General features: G+C 41.9%; 1 protein-coding gene across 5 annotated transcripts in view; it reads right to left on the bottom strand.

Moving 5' to 3' along the window:
• UBE2F (ubiquitin conjugating enzyme E2 F (putative)) overlaps positions 1-21,175 on the bottom strand; it is an 83,156-nt gene extending 61,981 nt beyond the window's left edge. For 3 of the 5 annotated variants that reach the window (XM_086465122.1, XM_086465124.1, XM_086465125.1), the window contains exons 1-5: positions 21,119-21,175; positions 18,570-18,703; positions 10,472-10,501; positions 7,827-7,892; positions 62-129 (exon numbers count right to left, since the gene is read on the bottom strand). In XM_086465122.1, the coding sequence (XP_086321248.1) occupies positions 62-129; positions 7,827-7,892; positions 10,472-10,501; positions 18,570-18,687 (282 nt within the window). In that variant the 5' untranslated portion in view covers positions 18,688-18,703; positions 21,119-21,175. The remainder of the gene's footprint in view (positions 1-61; positions 130-7,826; positions 7,893-10,471; positions 10,502-18,569; positions 18,704-21,118) is intronic. The other 2 variants (XM_086465123.1, XM_086465127.1) reach the window with 2 other exon arrangements.
• Between the last annotated feature and the right edge of the window lie 4,744 nt (positions 21,176-25,919).

Here is a 25,919-nt window from a genome sequence, read left to right as displayed (position 1 = left end):
AGTCTTATTACCTGGCAAGGAAATTAAAATGACAACAATTAGATTAATGACAAATACTCACCACCATATTGTAGGCATCGGGAACATCAATTTCAAACTGAAACTTTCCACCTTGGTAATAGCCCTCATCTAGAAAAGTAAAAACATGAAAAACAGTTAAATAAGATAAAATAACAGTTATAAAATACCTATCATTACAAAGATTAAAATAACAGCACAGGCTTATCAAATACTCAACCATAACACTAGCTGCCAGCTAGTCCAAAGAGAGTATAAACACAGTGCTTTCCTCCACTTCAAAAACCTTTACAGCAGAAATTTCAAGTCAGAACAGTCAACAGTTCCAGAGTGACCCTGGAAAAATCCACCTTCCTGATCAGAGTACCAGGCAATACCAAGCTAGAAGAGCCTTTGATTGAACTTCACGTCTATGTGAACAAAATTCTGCCACGCATTGGCCCTATGGCACACAGTACCACAACATCAATCCTTCAAATGAGCTGGATACACAGTTCACTTGCTAACATGTGATAAATCCTGCTCCAGGATTTAGCACATCTTCCCAAACTTGTGCTAGCAATCAGGTACCATGAGTAGTATGAATAATGGAGTGCAAGTGCATGTCTCAGTGTACTACAATAAAAGAGCAAGTTAGCTCTTTTATTGTAATTATCCTAGGATATGTCAGTTAGGAAAATTTGCCTGCCTCTGTCAACCTCAGACTCAATAATGAATTATTAAAATGTCTAAATTTTAAAATATGAAATCTGAAAATATCTAGTTGCATTTAACCAGAGATAATAAGATATTAGCCACCTGCAACTCTTGAGATGGCTGTGCTTGGAAGCCAAAAAGTAATCAGAAATTTGTCTGTCTGGCATTGCCATTATGGAGTTTTTTCATTAAGAAAGGAAAGCAGACAGGTACCCAGCCCACTCTGGGGGATACCTTACAAGTGCTAAGGCTCAAACTACCTCGAGTATCTAGCTTTCTGTGTCACACGGTACACCCACAGTGAAGGCTTGATGGTCAGGAAGGCTGTTTATCATTGTATGACAGTATTCTTTTAATTTTTTTTAAACCAACATTGCAAAGGGAAGTTCTGTGAAGCAATTCATAGTTTACAGAAAGATTCAGAAGAGTTTTCTTATCTAGCTTGTTCCAAACCACAAAAAAAACTAGCTCCTCTACTATAGGTCATCAAAACTCTCTTTCAGGATACCGTCTTCTGGACATGCTGCCCTCCCAGGCTCTACACAGATCTAGCACAACCTTCTACTTTCTCCTACTAACCAATGCACCACATCCACTTGCTTAGGTGTCAGTCCATGCTACAATCTCACCGTGTCAGTCCATGCTACAATCTCACCGTGTCAGTCCATGCTACAATCTCACCGTGTCAGTCCATGCTACAATCTCACCGTGTCAGTCCATGCTACAATCTCACCGTGTCAGTCCATGCTACAATCTCACCACCGTCAGCATAAGCCTGTAGCTTCCACACTAACTGCCGTAATCACAAAAGAGCAGTCAGCTCCTGCCCTCCTCCTCTTTACAATCTTTTATCAGTTGACTTACTGAATAGGAGAGGGCATCACCCTGTTAAATAACACAAACCCTCAGTTGTAGAGGGAAGCGAGCCAGTAAAAGCTGATGCTGCCAAAGATGAGACTCAATTGCACACTATGCCCAGTGTGCCACTCCAAAAGACCTGTGCCTGCAGAACAGTGAAAGAGTGGCTGGGAAGTACTCACAGTCCAGCTTCTCCCAGGAGCCTGTGTGTAGACCATTGACAGGTTCAGCACACGAACAGCATAAGAAATTTTGGACTGCAACAGCAGCATAGGCACAGAGTACGAAAATAGAACACGGCTGGTCTTCCCCACCCCTCAGAGATGTTTACAACTGCCTCCACACTGAACTGTGCAGTGCAAAGCTGCAAGGCTTAGCTATGGCAAATCTCATTTTAGTAACCTGTCCAGAACATACACTTTTCAAATACATTCTCCATTTCCACTCCAATTCAGTGCTGAAGTGTTTGATTTATTAAGCAGTCTTCTCAGGCATGCTATGCTTTATCAGAAAGTACATGCACATGAACTGATTTTTATGGGGAAAAAAGCAAGATAAAAGAATTTATCTTTTGTTTTCAAATATACTGAGATAAAAATCAGTAAAGCAAGCAATTTCTAAAGAATGAGATGTAAAACATGAGTTATACCAATATAATTTTGATTAAACTGCTCCCTGTAAAATGTTCAAAACACTTAAAGCAAGACACTGACTGTTTCAGGAAGGAATGACTAGGGAAATGGTCCAATATCCCCCAGGAGTTCAAATAGCTCAAGCACCACCAAGTTACCCTACAGGACACAGCTGTGCACCCTAACTGCACTTCATCCACCATCTTTTAACCAAGTGTCAGAATCCTCACTACTACAAGTATCATGCCATTCCTTGTAAAAAACACAGTTAAAATCACCTCTGGTCTTTCAGTGATCATACTGAAACAAGCAAGCAACACCATACAAGAATTCAGTGTTTGTTACAGGGCAAGGCATGTACCTCAAAGCCTTCCATGGCCTCCCCACTGCCCTCTTGCTCACAGGCACCTATCAAGCTATCACTTCCCAATATTAGCAGTCCCATGAAACGCCCATGTGTGTTCGTGCAGGGAGAAGCCTGCTGCCGGTACAGCAAGGTAAAGGAGAAATGCCAACACCATTAAGGTTACTCAGGAAGTCCAGCACCAGAAAGTTATTTTCCTTGGCTTAATTTCAACAGTACCTTGATTTCGTGGACTTGGAGCAAAGCGCATAGCAGCTCTCCATATGCCACCCCCGCTAATGTAAAATAGATGCATCTACATGTGCTTTATGTCAAAGGAAATCCTCAGATTTAATGAATCCTCACTGTAATACAATTGTCCAAAAGAAACATTCAAGAACAGCTCCAAGGCAAGAGAGCTTGCCAAAAGACTGTCAGATTCCTGCTAGTCAAGCAGCAAGAGGAAAAACCACATTCCATGTCTCTGCATACTGAAAACACCGACAGCCTCTGCAGCATGCAGGAACATTAAGGTAGGCCCTCAACTCCAAGCACAGACAGTGAAATCACTCTGACATTGCTTAAGAAATGTACAGGGCAGGAAAAGAGCTAACAGTTGTTCTTTGCTTTCACTGCTCTTCCTTGCCATGCAGACCTAGTTCAGGATAGCTCTGCTTCCACCCACCCACACCAGAAATTCCCAGTGTCCACGTGCAGGATGAAATTAGACAAGGTGAGCTCAGCTGAAGGGGGGCAAGTCCCTTCTCTCTGTATAAAACCATCATGGTAAAAAGAGTGCAGCTCCAGTAGGATTACTGAGATGAACTGGTGTGCACAGGGGTTAAATTATCACCAGTGTCAGCAGAAGAAGTAGCAGAGGCAGACGGTGAAAGAACACCCCTTTTACTCTGCAAAAGCATTTTATATTAGCTCAAGCGCTTTCTAACCACATATTAACACCTCCACAGGCCATAAGAGATTCCTCATGTATTACCTCAATTTTCTTTTATTTGTTTTTCTGTGTTCTACATAAGGCTGAGAAATCTCTGGAAGACTTGGCACACTTTAGACATTGTACCTCACTCTGCAAGTCACTTTCACATACTTACATGACTGAGTCTTCCTCAAAGACAAATCAATGCTCATCACTGTCTTATATTACAGCTTCTCATTTTATGTTTTGGGTTTACCTTGGCATAAGTCCATGCTAGCACTAACCAAAAAGCACACTGGGTACCCTACTGGTTCTGTTATAAAATACTCAAAGACATATTTACCAAACCAGAAGAGTAAAGCATCTCTCCTCCCCACTTTTTTACAATTCTCCCTGCACATTTGAAAATCTTTTCACTAAACAACAATAAAGCATGCTACTCATTATCAATCACTCAAATGCATATCAAAAATTCGTATCTCTGGAAGGCCTCAGTACCCAGCCAGAAATCCTGCAGTGAATTAACAAGATAAGCCTTCGTGATGAAGTCATCTTACAGCACCTCAAGCAAGTAGGCAGATTCTCCCTCCATGGTAATTTCCTTCCCTGTGTCCCACAACACCCATACAGACTGGGACAAAGACCCTCAATTTTTCAGGCAGGTAACAGTGGTGGGAAAAACTGAAGTTATAACAAAGTTAATAGTGAGAAAGTGCTATAAATAAAATAGTCAAATAAAACAGCTTTAGCACGTAACTTAGCAAGTTGGCCACAGACAAGACTTTTGCAAAAAGGGAGTATGTCTGAGCTCCAGTTTTCCTCCTACTGCTTAAATTTCCATCTTCAAGCTGTATTAACAGAGCAAGCATCCCTCCCACTTCAGTCTTGAGTTTCATTATCAACAACCTGACTCTAATCTTAGTTTGCACTCGTACAGTGTTTTTATGTCTAACAGTGTTGTGAAAATACTAAATTATATTATCACTTTAAAAGAAAATGCAAGATAATTAGGACAGGCCACAAAGGATGTGCTTTTGATAGTAGCTCCTCGAACCAGCAGCGCTGAAATGTTCACCCATGCTCACCGACATTTGTCATTTTATGGCATGCAAAACACAAAACAGGCTCTTCATTAATTCCCTGAAGAATAGGACTCTAAAATAACCACACAAAGCCTAAACTACCCCAACTGCCTGGGAAGGGCAGGAAATTTGCATTAACTCTACATATCCCTCTAGTTTTCCTCATGTTCAAGCCACCTAAACTCACCTTTCTTTTTTTTTCCAGGTCATTACTATGTTTTAGCTTCAGCTTCCAATTTTGTGCTCCAAATGTCAGTACAGCAGGCAGGACTCTGCTCGCGTTAGAGGCATCTATCTCCTTATTTTTCCTAGCTTTTGATCCAGTAAGGTACTGGGCACAAAAATAAGAACAGAGGCAACCAGTGGCACAAGGGCGTTTTCCAATGACAGAACGATTGTTTCAGATGACAAAAGGAAGAAGCAGCTTCAGACAGCACAGAAAACCAGTGGTATCTGCCTTGGGAACAAGAGCTTGTCCACTGTGGCAGTAAAATCTAAGTCTTATCCATTTTCTAGTGTGTGTTACTACATACCCACCCATGGTGCAGTGCAGAAAGCTTAAAATAAAAGATTCAGAATTTCTTGAGGACAAGTAACTTATGTGAAATAAGCAGTCACCCTCACCAAGATTTTCTACAAATTCATTTTAATTTAAAACTCACTGTCACCAGGATAATTTCATGACATTCAGTACTTACTAAGAAAGGTTAATGTGAGAAGCAGAGAGCAAGGGAGCTGAAAGTATTTGTTTGATGGTAAAGTTTATTTTCTTAGTCAAATTAATCTTTTTGTGAGAACCTAAAGAAGCTTCTTTCACAACAGCCACACTTGAAAAGACTGCATAAAACAAAGCACCCAAAACCAGGGTTTGTTGACAACGAAAGGCTAGAACGCTGACCACAAAAGGCATTTCTAGTGTTAAAAAACACATTCAGTCAATACTTTCACGGTACCCTAACAGCCGGCTACTTTCAGAAACCGTCTTGGTGCAAGATTCCTTACAAAGTGTGGTTACAGAATTCAAGCTCTAACGTTAATCAGAACTTAAGAGAACTTCAACACAAAATACGAATATAAAATAATTTGCACCCCTTTACCAGATCTCTCATAGAAGGATGCAATCTCTGCAGACAAGAAAACTGGCAACCTTAAGAAATCAGCCAGCAAGAACCTTTGCTGTGCAGACTACCACCCTGGCTTACACACACTTACTACAGAAGCCCTAACACTAAGAACTGCAAGGCAGCATTAGATATTCCCTGGCACCCACAGCTGTGCTGAGCCCAGCTCTTCTTCCCCAATTGGAAAGCTGCAGAGATATTTGTAAAGCACTCCCTTCTAAGCCAGATGTATAAGCAGGATTTCTAGAACTAACTCAGTTCCTCAGTGCAAGAGACAATTCCAGGCAGGAGAAGGAAAACCGGCTCTTCCTCCGGACCATTGAGATTCAACATTGTTTAAAGGCTACGAAAAATAGTTGCCTCAATCAAAGATTTTGGCCCATTTGAGACAGAAGAATTCTGTGACAACCACTTATGTGCCTCTCTGCTATCCCAGAGAAAACTAAGATTTAGCATACTCTAAAGAAAAAGGTCAATAATGAAGGGAATCAAAAAGCTACATAGATTTTCTTGGTATGTGTTATGTTCTGCCTTTAGAAAGCTGTGCTAAGCTGTAGTTGATCACAAGATACTGTACCTGAATTATGCACAGCTGAAAATAGATGTTTACTTTGGTCAGACTGCAACTGCACAGACTTCAGCTGTGCAGCTATATTTAGAGTAACAAAATGTTAATTAAGATAATCTCATTCAAGATCATTTCAGCATCAATGCTAGCACAAAACCCATGCTCTGCACTCAACTATCTTGACTGCAACATCTTGCTGCACAGCAGTTAGCAGACAAAAAAATGACTATGTCTTTAAACACCTTAATTAGTATGAGGATGCTAGCATTGCTTCACATTCAAGACATCCTTAACTCACATGGTGATGATCTCACGAAGTCAACTCATTTCCAATCTATAATAAAGCAGCATCATATAAACTGAAGGACATTTGGTGCAAGCAGACTAACGCTCACCAAGCAAACATGAAGATATCGCCTACATAGAACAAGAGGTTAAAAGTTCTATAATAGCACTTGCATTTATTTGATTACACTGACTAGGGCAGCCTTACTCATTTTTCCATCACGAGAAGGAGTCACATGAATGGACCCGTTAACAAAGACCACCCAAGATTTCCACGGCCGAGGAAGTGCCAGTTGATTTTGGCTAACAAGCAGAAACAGCGACATCTAACGCCCGCTTGACCTCAAGAGACTGAATTACAAGAAAGATTCCTATCACCCTGTTAAATGCAAACATTATTTCTGTAACCAAAGCGTCAGGATGACTGCCACACTGCACCCGAGTTCTGTTGTCAATAAGCATCTACAGAAAACGTGCATCCACAGGAACTAGTTGGCAGGGAGATATACTAATCCCAGCACATCTAACAATCCAGTGTACCGCACATGTCAGTGTTCTCATTTAAGTAGTGCACAGTCTCAAAGGTAACACACAGCAAAAGAAAGAAGTGTATGTACAATTTAAACAATCTTCCATGCAATTTTATCCATAAAGAACAAACACAACCTTCTACTCTAAAACGGACAACAGCCACGTGAGCAAACTGATTTCAGATGGCTATCAAGAAACCTACATGGAAAGGATAAATTCTGAAAATGTTTTTATTGAACAGCATGCCAGCAGAAGCTTCACAGTACCCTTAAGTTGTATTAATAATAAAAGATGTAATTTCCATATATTTGAATATTCAAAGACTAAGACTCCTACTTGTTAAGCATCTTCACACACACACACAGATTTGAGGTTTTCGAGCAGTGGTATACATCATCTATCTCTTCACCTCTACAGAATCAAGCAATCAGTAGGAAAGAATAAACCTGCAACATAACAGAGCTGTAATACAATAATTTCTCTAGACATAGTCCAAGATTCTCCTCAAATAAAATAAGATGAGAGAAAAAAAAGTTTTCAATCAAAGTGAGCAAACAAGACCCGAATTTCCTAAACCTGAGTTTTGATGACCTTTTTACTGGAATCTAGTTCTCAAAATCCAGTCCAGTTTCTTCATTGCCTCTATAAAATAATCACTGTATTACTAGAAAGTTTATTGGATTCTTGAGCAAACTCTTGGAATTACATTCCCAAACGCTACCACACACAGAAACACAAGTAACATTTAAAAAAATTACCTGGGATTACAGTTAGCTGAAAGTAATGAAGCTTGTTTGGGTCAGGAAAATTCACTTTACATGTACCTGTGAAGCAAAAAAGTAATTTACGTCAAGACAACTGGTTTTCCACTGTTGGGAAAGCAAGTATATAATCTTTCATACTCCCAAATTCACTCCCTGATTAATCCCTACCTTGCAGTCAACCGGTTTCCTCCTACACTTTGTCTCTAAGCACCTCCTCCCTACACAGTTACAGATCACCTGCAGTAATAGAACTTCACTTCCTCAAGCAGTGAGAAAGAAGCTTATTTCCTTTCAGTAAACCATGCTGTCTCAAAGACCTTTTTAAAATGCCAAAGGATTTGGTCTTCTGCACAGGTAGTAGCTACATGTTAAGATGACAGCACACAGAGCGAGCATCTCTTCCTTGCATGTTTTTTAATGGTAACCTGTGGATCTTGACATTTGATCATACAGTACAGTCTGCAAGAAGTCATGCCACCACAACTCTATGCTAACAAAGAATTAGTTCTACCTGTAAGGTACAATGAGATACAGGCTTTACTGAAAGCCTCATCCAAAGGTCAGTGAAGTCTCTGTTCAGCTGTCATACTGAACAAGTTTCTTCTGCGTAACCAATTACACACATTAACAGCAAAGGTTATGAAGCATCAATACAAACCAAACACTATGTTTTTATTTGCAAACTAGATGAATTTAAGGAGAATAGTGAGAAAGAAGAACAATCGTTGAAAAAAAAATAAAATATCAATCTGATTAAACTAGTCAGTGGTTTCAACTCCCCAGATGCAAGTTCACAGTATAACAGCCCTTTGTTCACATTTGGTGACACAAACCAAGTTGCCCTCCCATGCACAAACTGACCTTTCTTGACTATGGCAGAAACAAGCTGTCAAGCTGGCACCAGAAGATGCGTATATCCATGGATACATTATTATCCATATTATACAGCCTTGAGCTTCTTAACCCATCAAGCTGGTTGCTCTTTTTCTGTAGTCAAGGAGCTAAATGGTAACAGAGATACAGACCCTATTTGCCTGTAAAAATAACTAGAACTGCACACAAACCCTAGTAACGCATTCTCATTGTAGTAACTACAAACCCTGATAAATGTTTCTTACGTGTTTATCCTACAGAAGAGTCTACACAAAAAAGTTTAACAACAGTTAAAATTATTCTGTGTTAAATATCTGTAATTGCCTTTAAGAAGAGCACACAGAAAGGAAGAGTTAAATAACGCTTGTTCCTGCCCTCCCTTTTTGCTGCTTCTATTCTGTATTTTCAACCTTTGTAATTCCTCCCATCAGGCATCCTGTACATTGAAAAGCCTGATTTTTAAGATCTGAGCATTGATCTGGATTTAGAATCACTGGCAAACAGAAAATGCTCATCAGAAGCAGCACTCACAAGTTTAACCTGGAGAGAAAAAACTATGGTCAAAGCTTTCCTTAGACAGGGAAAGCCTAGAAAGATCACAAGCTACCTGCCAGCATAATCAGAGAGCATATTCACTGCTTTTCTTTGCAAGCTAAGCATATGGACAAGACAGTGTGAACGCACAGCATGGTAATAGCCTGCACATACATTCTCAGTTTGCTGCAAGCAGCTCGTGCCTCTCTCCCTGCAAGGAAAACATCTTACATTATTCTGAAACAGAACGTGCACCACAGGAAGTTATGCAGAGAGAGCAATGGGCTCTGAATGTACCTCCAAGTTCACTAGGCAGTAACTTCTTGAGCTTGCCTGTATTCTAAGAACTGATGGCAGAACGATGCTGTTCTGGTCAATGCTTGAAGGGAAAGAGAGCTCGGTAACAACTCAGCTGCACTGTCAACACCCACCCTTCGCAAGAAATGAGAGAGCAGTAGGAACTTTACTCCCCTTTATAAAAGGGCTTTGTGTTTTGCTGTCCATCACAGAGATAGGCTTTCTAAAGCTAAGGAACAGAAAACGTATTCAATTTTTAGCTATCTGTCCTCAGTTTTAGAAGCAATGGGCCATTTACCCTGTGCTTTTAAAAGCCTATTTTAAAGTGCCCATTAATATTTTCAGCTTTTAGCATAACAAATTACAAGTAAGATTCCAGGGCTAAAACCACATTATCTTGGCTTTTTCTTTTTTTTTTTTTTTTTTTAAGGTCTACAGAACACTTTTTAAAATCTATTTTTCATGAGTATTTTTACTATCAACAAACACATTAGGCTACAGCTTGCATGAAAAAGTGAAGTGAAAAAGCACTACATTGACTTAGTATGTTTCCTGAGAACTGAGCTATTTGCTCTGTCCCTAAATCAGAATCTCCCATTCTGAAAATGAGAGAATGAAGGGGAAAGATGAATGAGACAATAAATGCACTCTTTAGTTCCAGGTACCTTCTGGGTGTTTTTATGAGAGGGAAGCGCCCACTCCACCAGCAATCAAATTCTGGAGCCAAGTGATCAGTACTGCTCCCAAAGGACACTAGTAAGGGTTCACCTCTTTACAATCCCTTAAGAGGGAGCAACAAAGAAAATCTGTTCAAGCCTGTGTGGCAGTTTTGCACAGCTTTCTTAAATATCATTGGCATTCATACTTCAGTCAAAACATTCAGTTCAATGGTCCTTTTCCCCTTAAAAATGCATGCCATTAAATGCTATACTTACAAGGTAAATTAGCTTCGAGTTCTGCAACCTCTGTTGAAAGAAAAAAAAACTACTGTTATTTATGCAAGCATAAAGCTATTCTTGAAGACCAAATTGGCAGATCTAATTTAAATCACCCTGTAAATCAAATTTTACTTTAAAATATAATTAAGCTGCACTGGAGGTTTACCTTGAAATTTCTCTTTAAGCCACACAATTCATTACTAAAAATGTTCACCTGCCCTACAAACAATGCAAACATATCCTACTGTGATTAGGAGGTTCAGCTCTGCTAGGGCTTCTAATACACAGAGCACTAGAATTATCCAAACCACTAAACTTGTCTACATAAAGCACTAAAATATGGAAGGCCAGAACTCCACAGCCTGCAAAACACAAGAGCAGAAAAGCCTCAAGAATTCAGGTGCCAGCCCAACAATGAAAACAAGCACAGGAGGTTCACAGCCTGCATAAGCACCACCACTCTCCAGCATGTAACTGTCAATGCTCTTCCACCATCAGCTACAGACTGCCTCAGGTTACGCACTGCTTTTGTAGGGAAGCCTCCAAGCATGATACCATGTACCGCACACTTGAAACCACCTACTGAAACCCTAATTCAAGGGCACGTGCATGCTAGATGTGGTCCTGCCTGCAGAAACCAGCACTAAGAGCACCGAAAAAACAGAGAAAGGCAAACCTCCACTCTGGTGTGTGTTGCTGTGCCAGGTGCTTGGTCGGCAAAAACTGCACCTGTTGCACAACTTCCCCCAAACCTCTGCACTGTTGAGCAAACCAGGGGTGTTAAGATTTTTTTGCTTTTATGTCTGTTGTGTATTTCCCCTGGGAGCACAGTTTGCCAAAGATATGCACTCCTGTTCAATTAAAATTTCTTTTTATTTATTATATTTCCCATGTATAAAACTTAGAAGTTATTCATAAAAGAAAGGATGTAACCATTCAGCCACATAGCTCCCAGGAAGGGAAGTTTATTCCAAAACTTTCTCCATCTTTTGTGCATTTTATTGAAGTCTTACTTTCAGCTACCTGTATTTCACAGAATTATGAATGAGATGCATCAAGATACCTCCTCCTTTGACTTCTACAGTTCCAGGAAACCTAATCAAAAATATCTTTGCATTTCCTGTAGCATTTTTTTTCCACTTGAGTTCTAACTCCACTTTCTGGTCTGCACAGACACAGCCCATTTGAGCTAACAACATGTAAGAATTTCAACACCAACTCTCAAAAACATACATCTAAAGAAAACTAATTCAGTTTAAGATATGGGGAGTGATTTCTTGGCACAGAATCCAAAATGATCTCATCACAATTAAGAGCTCACTAACTCCCCAGAACTTTTCTTACATCCATGCTTACCAAACCTGGCTGGTCTCTGCAGCAAGCATGATGCTTATCTGACTGCCACCTGCCACCTGCTTGGCACAGCCCCAGTATCCCTGCATCTGCAGCCTAATACACCAAGAGAGAATATCCCACCACACCATTCTCACTTACCTAAAAAGTTCCCAGTTGCACCCTTTAAAATCCCACTCTGTAGCACTCCAGCAGACACAGTTGTTTTGACCGGTCATGAACTGAACAACATACAACACTGGGGCATACTTTTGCTAAAAGCTTTCAAAGAGTTCTGTCTTTGTAACATACCAAAAATGTAATTTTAGCTATAATCAAGGACTTTATTTTTACTTTCCCTTTCTGATTAAAAAAAAGACAAGACATAACCAACTACTGAAGGCTGCAGCTATACAAACCCTATCCTAAGAGCATTTCCCCACCCCTTTCTCTTCCAAGTCACCAGCCTTTCATAGTGGGAGGCACTAGTGATATTCACTAGAGGGTAGAGTTTAGGACCTGGCTCCCATTTTAAGGTGTTGAGTGGTTTCCTTATTGCTTTCTCTGCTTGTGTGTTGTTCAGCTTAATGAATCCTGCCACACCTTTGCTTCAAGTCTGAGAAAAGGGCAGCAAGGAAAAGGGAGACACCAAAGGGCCATCAAACTCAGCAAAGGCTGGGCTGCAGCAGCTCTGCTGAACTGAGGCCTCACTTCTGCCTTCTGCAAGGTTCAGTAGAGACTTCACTGATCACTGTACTTCCTTCAAAGTGTGAAAAGCTGCCTGCAATGCAGTCACAATTTCTGTGTTTCCCTTTGTCTTGGCACAAGAATAAGGAGGTTTTCTTGTGAAAACATGAAAATAAAGATGCTCACACCCATGAGTATGGAACACCATGCTCTTTCTTTGAAAGTATGCAAAGGGAAAGCTATGATAACTAATCCCCACAGAAGCTTTGTTAACAAAGGCAAGTTCTCCAAAATTAAGGTTTCTGTAAAAAACTAAACACTAAAACTAAGAATGAAACAACTTTTTAAGAATAAAAAAAAGCAGGTAAAGACCTGCTTCAATAACCTAAACTTTTGAAGTAACACCAAGTAAGGAAACAGATGTTAACTGTGCCATATAAACACTGGTAATCAACAATAACCAACACATTCAATGGGCAAAAGCTGCAGTGTTTGTGAGTTTTCCAAATTCTATGACCCTTTGGTAGTGACAGTCTTGACATTGAAATAATTTTTGTATTTTTCTGCTCAGAAAGCAAACATTTTGACGACATCATTCAAGCTCCATTAAGATTCTGATGTTTTAAGTTATCTATTTTCTACATAAAGCAATACCATTGACAAGAATGTTCTCCATAAGAAAATGCCTCTTGTGCAATCTGCCAACTTACTGGCATACTTTAACAGATTTGTAAATAAGCAAAATGTAGAAGCAACAATTAGAGCTCCAATGCACTGAACTTCCAAGAGCTCCAAAAGCCTCAGTAAATTAAAGAAAAAAAAAAATCTCACAATCTTTCTGACCTCCTCTTTCAAAAAATTACTATAACTACAGCGCACCAGTAAAGAAAATGTGATTTGACTGCTTTTCATAATGTTTTGTGGATAACCAGTATCTGTTTCTCAACTCACAGCCAGGCACCCCACCGTTCTTAAGACGCTGGAGACAAACAATTGGATAACTCATGGTTCAGGAAATACTGTGTGAAAGCACTCCAGAACTTCCACAGAAAAACAGTCCTCATCAATGCCCATTCAGTGCTGGCTTAGCAGAGGTGCAGAAACACTGCGGAGCACCTGAATTCCTCTTGCAGTCAAGCGGGCTTACTGCCAAGAAGCAGCAAACTTGGGAGCACTGCAAGGCCCTGCACCCACTCTGATAAGACATCCTGGGTAGGTCCAAAAGGCCATAGGTGCAGACACATGCCAGAGCTCCCGCAGGGAAAAAAAAACTCGGGTGCTGTCAGCCCAGACCCAGACTAGTTCCTGGCCAGCCAGTCTGGTGTTCCTGAAACCTGATGTGATCTGTTGCAGGAGCACATGCAAGCGGCAGGTATATTTGCAGAGTCCTACTCTTGACCCAGCATGCACCTGCTTAAACAGTTCCAAATGCCATTTCAAACCATAAACAAGTAAAAGGGTAAAAGAATAAGAAGGCAAGGGTTAAACTTAAACCTACCACAGACTTTGGAAGAGTTGAATACCAACTGATTATGTCTCAGAAGCCGTTTAAGAACTTTACAGAAAGGGGGAAAGCAAGCCTAACACAAGCAACCAGAGCTATTTATAAATGACTTCACAAACAATAACTCTTCCTATCCATGACAATTCTCAGGACAGAAACAGGAACACACACTCCTGACGTGTGTACAGACATATGGTTTATGAGACACCCACGTGAATGTTATATCCAGTAACATGCAAACTATAATCACATTGTTCTGCTCCCTCCCCTTCCCCTACCAGAACACAGCAGTGCTTTGTTTACTAGCCTTGCCACGAAGAGTCAGGCCATATGCTTCCCACTGGAGTTTGTTTGTAAGTACACAAAATGAAAGCATCATTTCCTCAACTGAAACGAATGTCTCATCCACAGCAATACTTAACTTTATTAGAGCCTCTCTCCTAGCCAGAGAGGCAGCAGAGCCCCTTCAAACACCATTTCTGTCTGCTCCTCCTCCTCACATCAGTACTCGATTTCTGCCTTCGAGTTTGCATTTCCTGGGTTTGATTTGTCCTGAAACGTTACTCACTGCTCATTCTCTCTCCAGCCCACCCCTCCTTGGCCAGAAAGCCTTTCTCCAAGAACTGGCAGCCTGAATTACTAGTCCTTGCCCTCCCACACCCTCAGACACTTCTGCCCTCAGTGATTTCAAAGCGGTGGATGTTTTCCTGCAACTTTCCAGGATTTCAGATCAGAAGCACCACCGTGCTCCTCACGCCAGACATGTGCCTGGCTAACTTCCCAAGTGTGCTCCACTAGTTGCCGAGACAGATAATCAGCAGCGGACACGTTGCTACCAAATCCTGTTTAGCAGCCATGACTTCTTAACACTCCAGAGCAAAACAGCCAGAAGAGAATGTCCAGCTGTCTCAGAATTACTTCCCTAAATAAACCTCTAGAGACACAGATTCTTCCTTTCGTAAGTCCATGAAATAACTTGGCAAAACAGTGTCCTGAGCCATGATTGATATTTGAATATATAACAATACTGGACATCTAAGCAATCAAAGTAACAGCTTAGAAAAACTAACATAGGGCACCAGTATTTTAAGAGTTACTCTTTCCATATTAGTGGGACAAATGTCTGTTTAACTTGCAGCCATCACTAAAGCCAAGGACAGCACCTGATGACACTCAGCTGACAGCTCCCATACTTCCAGTTTTAGTAAAAATATTTCAAACACCAACTTTCAATTTTCTTCTCAACCATATGGTGCAAAAAGCTAACATCATTCCTAAATTACGACTTTTTTTCCTACTTCAAGGCAGTATCAGTTAGCAAATGTATGTAGTTGGTCTACACCAAACTTTTAAAAGTTTGTAAACGTCATCTACACCTACCAGTGGCTGGGGTCACAGCCATCTACTCCATAATCAAAGTGTCATTGATCTATATACCAGTCAGTACACAAATACATTTGAGGACTGCAGGGTTATCAGGGTGACAACATATCCTTCAAAGATATCCTATAATGCCTCCCTGGACAGGCCTCTATCAACACAAACAAGGCTGTCTTTAATTTATCTCCAGATAAAAACCAGACACTGTCTATGTCTGGGCAATACCTCTGGTGAAACTGGCAGACATCTGTCTGCAGAATTTATTAAGACTGTCACCAATTTACTGTGGATCAGGAATAGGAGAGTGTATCTCCAGCATATCATTATCACTCCAGCAGGCGAACAGCTATCTGAGCTTGGCTCATACACTATCACCAGCTCCCAGGGGCCAGGAGGGATTTAGGATACTGTGCTAAAACTCATCCTCAGCTGAGCTTCCAGGACAGCCCATCACATGTGTAAGCTGCTGTGGAGTATGCTGCACAGACCAGTTACCCGCTGTTCTCCTACTGACTCAGAAGCTATAGACTCACTTGAGGCCAAAAAAGATCCAGACATGCTATAGAAAGAGCGTAGCTATCACTGAGCTTACGTACATGGTCACAGTCCCTTGCTCTTTCAACTCAGAGGCTTTATACAGTACAATAAAAACGCTACCACTAACACCGTTAAGAGGTACAACTGAAACCAGCACTAACCTCAGCACAACTGCTGGGCCAAACAAGTGCACAACATGCTGGGCCTTTCGTCATCTCCTTCTCCTCCCTTACTGGTGGACAGCATTTCTTCTCTATTTTGTAGAACAGATGATTTTAATTCAAAATTGCCTGGAGATTGACCTGATTGAGCCTTTCACCCATTCTCCAACTGTCCTGTTTGACAACTCCAGCCTAAACAAACATTAGTAACAAGTACTTAAAACTCACAGTCTCCCACCAACTTTGTTTCAAGTCTAATACAACAGCCTATTACAGTTTCATACAATCGAGCAGTGAAAGGCACCCTCGCTGTATGCGCCCCTTTAGCATGCAGCTTTTCACTCCCCATCAAATTCATTCTTGTAGATCTATACGTAACCTAAAAACAGTGTCAACATCAGAATTTCATCCTCATTCAGGCTCTCAACGTTGTAGATGCTGCTGCAGCTGATCTACCTTAAACAGATGGAGCAAGTTCTAGGAACTTCTGTAATTGAATGGTCTACATTTATCTCATATTAGCTTAAGAGAGACTATCCCAAACAATTTTTTTTTCACACTAGCTACTAGATTTTCCTCTCACTTTCAGTGTAGTTATACTGAATTGATCTACTTATACTGCCAGTTTCCATTTGGGTCCAGAAACCATTTTAACCAGACTGACAGCTCCCCTACAACACTTTTGGGAGAGCCACATGACACAACTTTCACACACAATCAGATCATGATCTAGCACTCACACTTGTCAGAAGGATGCTGGCAGTGACCTGCTTTTAACATTTGTCAGTTTGGGACTCAGCTCGTTCAATACTTAAGCCTGTGCTGGTTTGCTAACTGTAGCCATAGTAATTACAATGTCAATACTAATTTTCTGTAGCTTACATTCTTTTCTTCCCCTGCAGACTTAGCTAAGGTTTTAGTAACAAAAGTGAAAAACATGATTGCTCTAGGGATACAGCAAAATTCCTTACAGCACTGCACACCATACCAGGCATTGTAGGTGAAATGTATTTATATTATACTGTTATCTTCCCCTCAAGCCTACACCTGCAGGTCAATGAAAATCTCAGAGTATATATATTTAGTAATTTGGTTTTGTAGCTTAGCCTGGTTAAAGAGCTTATTCCTTGTGCCTGGTATCTTTCCCCCCTCAGAATGGGAGTTAACTGGGGATTCCCAAACTGGAAGTCTGAAGCAAGCTCTTTCCCAGAGTTATCACATCAGAGTCTAAAGTGTATCCAAATACCCTCTCCTTAGAACATCACAAAGACAGAAAATTGTGACTATAACGTTCCTACAGTCTAGTTGAGGCACTTGCTAGTACGCAGAGGCAGCAGTATTTGCAGTGAAACCTTGCTACAGCATAGTTATATGGCAGAATCTACCCTAATTCAAAAAAGCCATATATAACGCTAGAGTTAGGCAACAGCATTCAGGCAAATGTACCAGTGTCAGTCTCAAGTCATTCTGAAATAAGACCAGGAAACGTGAGTTTCCATTGACTGGTGTGAATCCTAGACCAGCATGAATCCTAATAGTGACAGCTTACACATCAGCGGTAGTATATTCACTATGGATCATTTTTAGCAGAAACATCAACTTAGACAACATATTCTTTGCCACCAGGTCAAGTCGCACAGCTTGAGCATCAAAACACTCAACTATTACCAGAGGGAGTAAACCTGAGTTTAAGCCCATAGTAACTGCAAAGTGTCAGCACCTATGGATTTTTAAATATAAGATTACCTATGCTACATTAAAAATGAAGAGCAAGAGCAAGCTGTCCCTGGTTTTTACAATAAAATAGTTTAATTATTTTCTCACAAACTACCTCATTTACTCCAAACTGCCCCAAAGTAAAAGTTTGGGGTTTTTTTTCCCCCACCAATGGCAAGCCAGCTAGTAACAACCTACAGCAGCCTTCCTAGAACAGACCATATAGTACTACAAAAATGCATGTTGGTTTTTTTATTCACTACTTCATACTCAACTTCCAGTAACTCCAGGCCTATGAAAAATATCTCTTTGCTTCGCTTTAAGCTTTTTAAAGTGTATTGCCTGTGACCTATACCATTAAAGACCACTGGAACACTAATGTTAGTTTTAAGACTTTCTTTCCCCATCATAGGCAGTTACAGTTTTGCTCAAAAAAATACCTTCCTATCAAGTCAAGTCTGATATTCCCCTCCTATTATATTTAGTAATACTCATGTGACAATTTACCATAATGTTTTAATTGACGACACAGCGCCAACGATGGATTAATTTTTCAGCAGAGCAAGCACGAGGCTTCTTTCAATTAAAATAAGCATCCTCCAAGCAAAGAGTTGTTGGAAATGCCAATACATACCTTACCATATAAATCCTGAGATAAGTCACAAGCAATTTTAAAAATACTTTTTGGAAATCATTTTATATGCAATTTAGTATTGTTTACTGGTAACACACCTGCAAACTGTAAATCCCAAAACAATGAAATATAAGTTCCTTTCACCTTTAACAAGTAATTTATCTCGAACAGACACTCTCCGAGTTGAGTCAGAAGCTGGATTGGATGCACGGGGTCCTCTGACACCATCATCCCGCTTCAGCTTGCTTGCCAGAGTTAGCATTACTGCTGTCTTCAATCTATAACACAAATATTAGAACAAAGTCAATTACCAAAACTAAAGCACTAGCAGAGCTGGGGCTGGGGCGGGGGGGGGTGGGGGGGGAGTGGGGTACAAAATCAAGTTACAGTTCCTTATTCAACAACTATCATCATATTCTTAGCAGTCAAAAAGACTATGGTATATGCAGTTAACACAACTACAATTAAAGACAAGAATGGCCTAGAGTACTTGAAGAATTACAGTTGTTTCAGATGTGAATACCGAGGGAGTTACAGTACTGGAACCATTCTCTAATACTAGGAAATGAGCTTTGAGTCAGCTACCAGGATACAGGAAAGGAAACGGATGTTTTAAACTGCAAATAGTGCAATTAGCTGTGCAGCTGCACAACAGTAACTCTTCACAGTGCAAAGCAATAGTGGAGAAGTTACGTATAGAGATTTGCTAACTGAAATGAAGAGGTGTTTGCTGTTGTCAGTCCTCCACTATAGAAGACAACTGCACTGATAAGTAAATTATAATAAAAGGTGGACAGAATGCTGAAGTCATAAAGCCAAAGTACTCAACCTGTCACAGCTTAATACACTTTGACACTACTCCAGGTTGAAGACAACTCATTCTTAATGGTTTGGCCGAAACCAACAGAATGCTGAGAAGATCCATACCCTTTAGGCCCCACCACCACTAAAATGGTAGGAGAAATCTTTATCCTTTAGTCATATCAGTTAATTCAAGAAAATAAAGGGAAAAAAACTTGTAAAAACTCAGCATAAAGTCTTTACATGAATAAGTCTGCATAGAGGACCAGTCAGGTATGATGCAGCAGTTACCAAGACATGAAACAGACACTCAGGTAGCATCAGCTCTCTAGAGTATAAAATAGAGAATCAGCTGAGATATTCGTAAGGCAAATAATAAAGTCAAATAAACCACTCAGATGAAGACAATCACACTATAAAATGACAAGATGCAATACAATATTTGTCTTCGTCAGCTTCAGCTCTACGTGTCTCAATGTTTCTTTCCTTCTTGTAAGCAAGCCTTGAAGTGAAGTTTAACAGGTCCGTTGCAACAGCAGTTCCTTTGCCCATGCATTTCATTTGTTCCTGCCCCAGAGAAAACAGGGGAGAACACCTCTGGCCAGCCAATCTACTCACTACATCTGCAAAAGACAACCCTATTGCTTTCCCAAGGTTGTGAGACAGCTGACAGATTTCTACCAAACATCAAACCAGCACCACAATACCAGTGAAGGGGCAAGAAGGAGAAATTACACGAAACAACTGACAGGACACTTTGACATTGAGAAGCACGTGACAGGTAAGCAAGTTACAAGGTCTAAAAGAAAAAGGAAAACAGTATTTCACAATTGTACCTAACAGTATGAAATTCTGGTAAGATCTACAAGAAGGTCAAGCTCTCTGAAGTTGACGAGTATGTGTGTTAACTTCAAGATGCATATTTAAAAACAAACAAAAAAGTAAAATTCAGGACAAGTGTAAATCCCACGTGCTCAACAGAAACATACAGTAGGGTTTTTCCCTCCTGATACCCCAGAGAAAGAAACAACAAGCAGACAAAACAGTCCTTTTTTCCTTACAGAAGAGAAAGACAACATCTGGTTTAAAAAAAAAAAACTTTAAAAAGACAGGGGGGCAAGGGAAGTAGGGGAGTGTGGGAAGCAGTGACACAGGGTCCTAAAAGAAAAAAGAAAAAAAAACCAGAAAACAAAAACTATAAACTGCAGGCAACCCCACCCACCAAAAAGACCGCTTTTAGGTGCCAAGTCCAAATGAAATCTTCTTCAATGGGAATTAAAAAACTAAATACCTTTATAGATGTTTCCTCACTGTTTGTCCAAGAAAACTAGGAAACCAAAGAGAAGTGTGACCAGTGTGGAAAAGCGATGATTAGCTCCAGCTATACCCCAAATTTCATCAATGGAGCACAGCGGGGAAGCACCCAAAACTTCCTAACTGCACGGGGGAAGTGCGGCTTTACCGCTGCACGACACCGGGGAGACAGGGGATGGAGGGGTGGTGTGCGTAATTAAAGAGAAGGGCAAGAAAGCCCCGGGATTTCTCCAGCTCCTTCGGGAGCGCAGGCAGCGGGGGGCCGCCCTGCTTCGCACCGCCAGTGCTAGCTCCCTGCGCCGCCATCGCTACAGGGAAGCCCCTCCGCAGGGGGAATCGCTGGGCCCCTGCGGTGGGGGCACGACCCCGCTAGGCCGGGGAAGTAGTCCCAGGGACCCATCGGGGTGCCCACCTGCACCTGCGTCGCCGAGGCCTGGCAGGCCGGGGACGCCCCGGGAGCTATGGGGGCACCGGGCGGGTGAGGGAAGGGGCTGAGCCTGAGGCGGGGCGGGAAGTGCCAGGCCTGAGCTGAAGGGGCTAACCCCGGCCCGGGGGGAAGGTGGGCGGCCCACACCTACCTGAGCGCGGCGTCAGGGCCCAGCTCCCGCGGCCAACACCATGCCCAGGGCTGGCCCGGGGCAGGGGGCGGGGGCGGGGGCGCGACTCCTCCCTCCTCCCTCCCCCCTCCCTCTCTCAGCGGCGGCGCCGGAAGTGGGCAGCGCCGGGGGCGGGGCCAAAGCCGCAGCGGGGCGCGCCACCGTCCAACAACAGCTTTAGCGGCAGCGCGCAGGGATCTCGCGAGAGTTGAGGTGGGATCGCGGGGGGGGGGGGGGGGGGTGCGCCCGCCGATTTCTCGCGAGAGGTGACGGGGGCCGCGGAGGCCGCTGGCGGCCAGCAGGTCGACGCCACTTCGCGCGGCAGCGGCGCCGCGGCTCTGCCGGCGTGGATGTGTGCTGTACCCCGGCCCCCTGGCTGCTGGGCGCGGGGTCTCTCAGGGCCTGAGGAAAATCAGTCCCCCGCCAGCAGGAAGGGCCAAGCCCCGGCCCTGAGCATGGCCTTCCCCTGGCACCAATGGCACCCATACCATTGATTCCACTGCAATATTAATTACACTGAGTCACCAGGGAGGCGTGATAAATAGCAACATCACAAGAGGGAAAAAACCAAGATTTCTCAGGGTGATTTCCAGTGAGGAGCTTAAACACTGGGCATGCTGCAGCCTTTGCGTTAGTGCCTGCTTAAATTCATTCACTCATCCTGTACGTTCCAGCAGCAGTTAGTGGAAGCAATGGTCAATCATATGAGGTGAGTGTAAAAAACTGATGGTAAGAGTGTGTTTAATAATGGCGAGTAAATTGCTTGGATACCTTAATTAGATTAACATGACCAGTTGAATCTTTAGAAATTCCTCCGCCATTAGGTTAGATCAGACCCTCGACCTGTGAAACTTAAATATGTGCATAAACTTAGGAAATTCTTCCATTCATTAGCTTCCAATAAATAAGGGAACCAAAATGAAGCAATTGGAGCAGCATCCTGGTTAGAATGTTTGATAAAGCAAAGCTAGAGAAACGATTCAAGGGAAGTTGGCAGACAGCTATCAAAACACTCCCTGCATCCTAAACATTTGCTGGAATGATACTGCTTCCCCTTCACACCAAAAAAATCGGAATTTAGCTTAGTCAAATCTGGTTAAACCTGTGGAGAGCCGCCACTCAGAGACCTTAAATTGACTTAACCCTTTCTCAAGCTTAATGCGAAAAATGAGCACCCAGTTGAATTGGCTGAAAAGCATTTGCTTTTCCACAGTTCTTTTCAGTAACAGCCTATCCACTGCAAATTGCTCATGCTTTGGTTTTCAGCTGGGAAAAACTGTGACTGAAAGGTGAAGAAAGAAAATACGTGTTTAAGAAAAAACTGCTCTGTGCCCTCTGGTTTCAGCAGCGTAGAAGGCAAGAGGAAAAAAAAAGTGTGTATATGTCCCATTGATGGCTAGGAACAGTGGACATAGCAGTCCTCCTTTTCGTGCACTGTCTGTGTGGCCATGCCACATGGACACACCAGCTGGGATGGCTAAAGATTGCCAGCTTTAAGAGGAAAATAACCTTAAAAAATACCCAAAACACTAAGTTATAGGTTTTTTTTTCTGATTACAGATTAATCCAAGTGCATATTGATTCGAAATGAGCCCATCGTCTGGCTGTAGAGATGCAGGAGACAGCCAGGACCCTGACAGTGCACCTCACACCAGAGGATATGTCTGTTCAGACCTTGCCACGTGCCTCCTCCCTGGCTGTGCCAGGGCAGTAGGTCCCTTCTCCTTCACCAGGCGGATGGGGACTGTGCTTGTGAGCGACTCAGATGCCAAGCGTCTTAGAAAAGCTTCTGTGTGATTCTGCTTCCAGATTCCCATGCTGAAGATGGCCTGAGGATAGCTGTACTTTCAACAGCAATAACCTGAAGCCGTTTCACGCTCTGCAGTGGACTATGGACCCTACAACACAATTTCATCATAAAGCCTGCTGGAGCATGTTGGGGGCAAAGAAAAAGTCGCAAACTCAACTTCAGCACTGGTATTTTCTGGCTTGTTTGCCTTTTAATAGCAACATCTTGGAAATATGAGCTTGAATATTCAAGATACTGATGTATTTTCTGCTTTGCTGATATTTTTTTCTCTCCTGAGAGGCACTGCCTGCCGAAGTCCAAAATTCCATGAGCAGGCCAGAGTCACAAGAGCATTATTATTAGTTAGGCTTAAAATGCCCTACCTTAACAACAGCTTAACTGATCTGTAGAAAAGTCTAGAAATCTGCTTCTGTTTTATCTTCAGGTACCACCAGGTGTCCTTACTTTTTCTGCAGTACAGCAGTTCAGTTAATATCTGGTCACTGTGACCTTTACTGGGATTAATAAAATGTTTTTATGAGCCCATTCATAAAGGTGCTGTCAACAAACTGCTGTCTTCTCTGAAGACTAATTAAAGCCAGTCCAGCGCAGGCTGTAACAGTGTCAAGTCACCTTGCGCCCTCTGTCAGTTCCTCTTAGTGATGAGCAAAATTCAGCATCCGATGTTTGGTGACCTTCTGGAACTACTTAACAATTTCAGTTTACAACGGTGTGAAGAAAAGTCTTTGAAAATCAGGTTAATCTAAATCAATGGCCTATTTTTTCTCTTTCTTCAGACAGTGTTGTTGTGAGTCTAGACTGAGAGACAGCAGCACTGTTTACTGGAAGCAAGAGTCTCTTATTCTTACTGTGATCCCTCTCTACCCCCACAACATCTAGTCCAGGAAAAAATAAATGAACGTGGTATATACACACAAAATATGTATCGTAAGGGATACATGGTGCATGCACACACTTCCCGCTGCCACGTTTTCTCAACTCATGTTTATCCATTCTTTTGTGTTTGGCAAGATGTTTTTCTCATTCTCTCACCTCCTTTTATCACTTAGGCTTGAGGAGTGTAGTGTCAGCTACTCTTGAAGCTGATCACTCAGTCACCCGAGAGTGACACAAGGATCTCTCAAGATCTGTTTGCTTACAGACAACCTTGATTTTCACAAGTACCAGCTGGTCTGAGGCAAATTCAAGCTGGTCTGGGGCAAATTCAAACTGCTCCAGTGCAAACTTTCCTGGTGGATACCCCAGATCAGGTGAGAGTAGTTTATAATTTCATAGTATTATATCTATACCTCTGTACCAGTTACTACTTAAAAATGCTAATGACTGGCTGAAATTTGTGAATAACTAAAACCCACTTTCAGTTGATTCACACATGATGGAGTATTTTGCTTTCCCATCACTGTGTCTGTGACCTGGCAAGTATTTCATGTTTTGCATAGCAAGAATTTGAGCAGTTGCAGGCATCACCTGGTGCGGCAAACAAAACCAAGATTTCTTCTCTGTTGGATTTCAGGCAATCACCCAGCCATTTTCCATTACCCAACTGTGACTGTTTTTAAAGCTAAAGAAGATGAAACAAGCATCTTGCATTTAAACTATGCCATTATTTAAAGGTTATTTATGCATTCTTGTGTCCTTTTTGGTCCTTTTCTCATGCTTTTATTTGTCACATACGTCTCTGATGAGGATGAAGCAGAGGAAGTCTGCTTTTCATTAAAGTATCAGCTCCTGCCTTAGTGAGCAATCGTGGAAGTTATCATATTGTTGGGAACAAGGAGAACCAGCCATTATCCTAACTCCCTCGTGGGTTCTCCAAACACAGCTTTTCTATGCTCTTACTTTAAAAACTAACTAGCTCTATACTCAGACACATTCCATCTGCTGAAAAATAAGGTAGAAATCCCTGCTGCTCATGTTTGGGTTGCAGAGTTTGCAATCTCCGAAGAGATGCTAGTTCTGTGTTTGTGCTCAGCAAGCCGGGACAGCTGAGATCACACATTTTGCCTACAGAAAAGCAGGAGAGTAGACCTTAATGGGGAAAGCCAAATTATTTTAGGCCTTAATACAGGGAGAGTTTAAGGATATATCTTGGGTTTAAGACTCTTCAGATAAGAGACCTGATTTTAATTACGAAGATAAAAGCAGCATGTTTGGGTTTGCACAATTTGCAGTGTTTAAACAGTGAAGGAAGCCAATGAGCAAGCAGGACAAATCTCTGGGGTGACAGAAAATGTGCTCACTAATACTCTTTGCTTTCCACCGCCTTGTTTGCTTCTTTGGGTTTAACCTGCATTGAGTTTCTCCCCTCCCTTTCTTAAACAAAAGCATTCTGCTTTTAAACTGAAATCATTAGAGGCCGACCTATCACACCAGGCCTGAAACTGGCTTTGGAGTATCAGAAGAGGATGTTGTGTGACAGACAGTAACTATGGCAATGGCGCTTGCAGTGTTACAGCTGCTAGTTCATATCCATGCAGCCAAGAAAAAGTAAATGTCACTGATGTGAGGCTCATGAGGTTGTTGCCACATGTGACACTTTGCCTCCTGCACACTTCAACTCACGGCTGCTGCAAGCCATTTAGAAGAAGAGCAGATCGCTGTAATTTCACTGTGGTCATGATGGCAATATCAGAGCACTTTTCCACACGCTGCTTTATTAAAGTCGTATGAAAAGGGGATCTCAAAAGTTCCTGCGGTAACAACTGGCTTCCTGTTAGTTGATAGAATTGTGCATCGCTGTGGACAGCAGAGCACTGAAAGAGAAACATGTCAAGAAAAGGGCAAAACAGCCCCATGGGCTGAGTTTCACGATGATTACCAAGCAGCTGAGTTTCGATGTATACATTGCAACAAACAATCATGCAACCCTCTGATTAAAATCAGTGTACATGTGTGATTGCTGATACCTGTCAGAGTATTGACCTGGAATTTAGCTGCTGCTTCCTAAAACCTACTAAACTACTAAAACCAGAG

Source organism: Leptosomus discolor, chromosome 5 (genome assembly GCF_034619465.1).
Source record: "Leptosomus discolor isolate bLepDis1 chromosome 5, bLepDis1.hap2, whole genome shotgun sequence".
In the NCBI taxonomy this organism is placed as follows: domain Eukaryota; kingdom Metazoa; phylum Chordata; class Aves; order Leptosomiformes; family Leptosomidae; genus Leptosomus; species Leptosomus discolor.
Note: the sequence above shows the minus strand (reverse complement) of the source record. Positions and strands in the feature narration are given on the sequence as shown.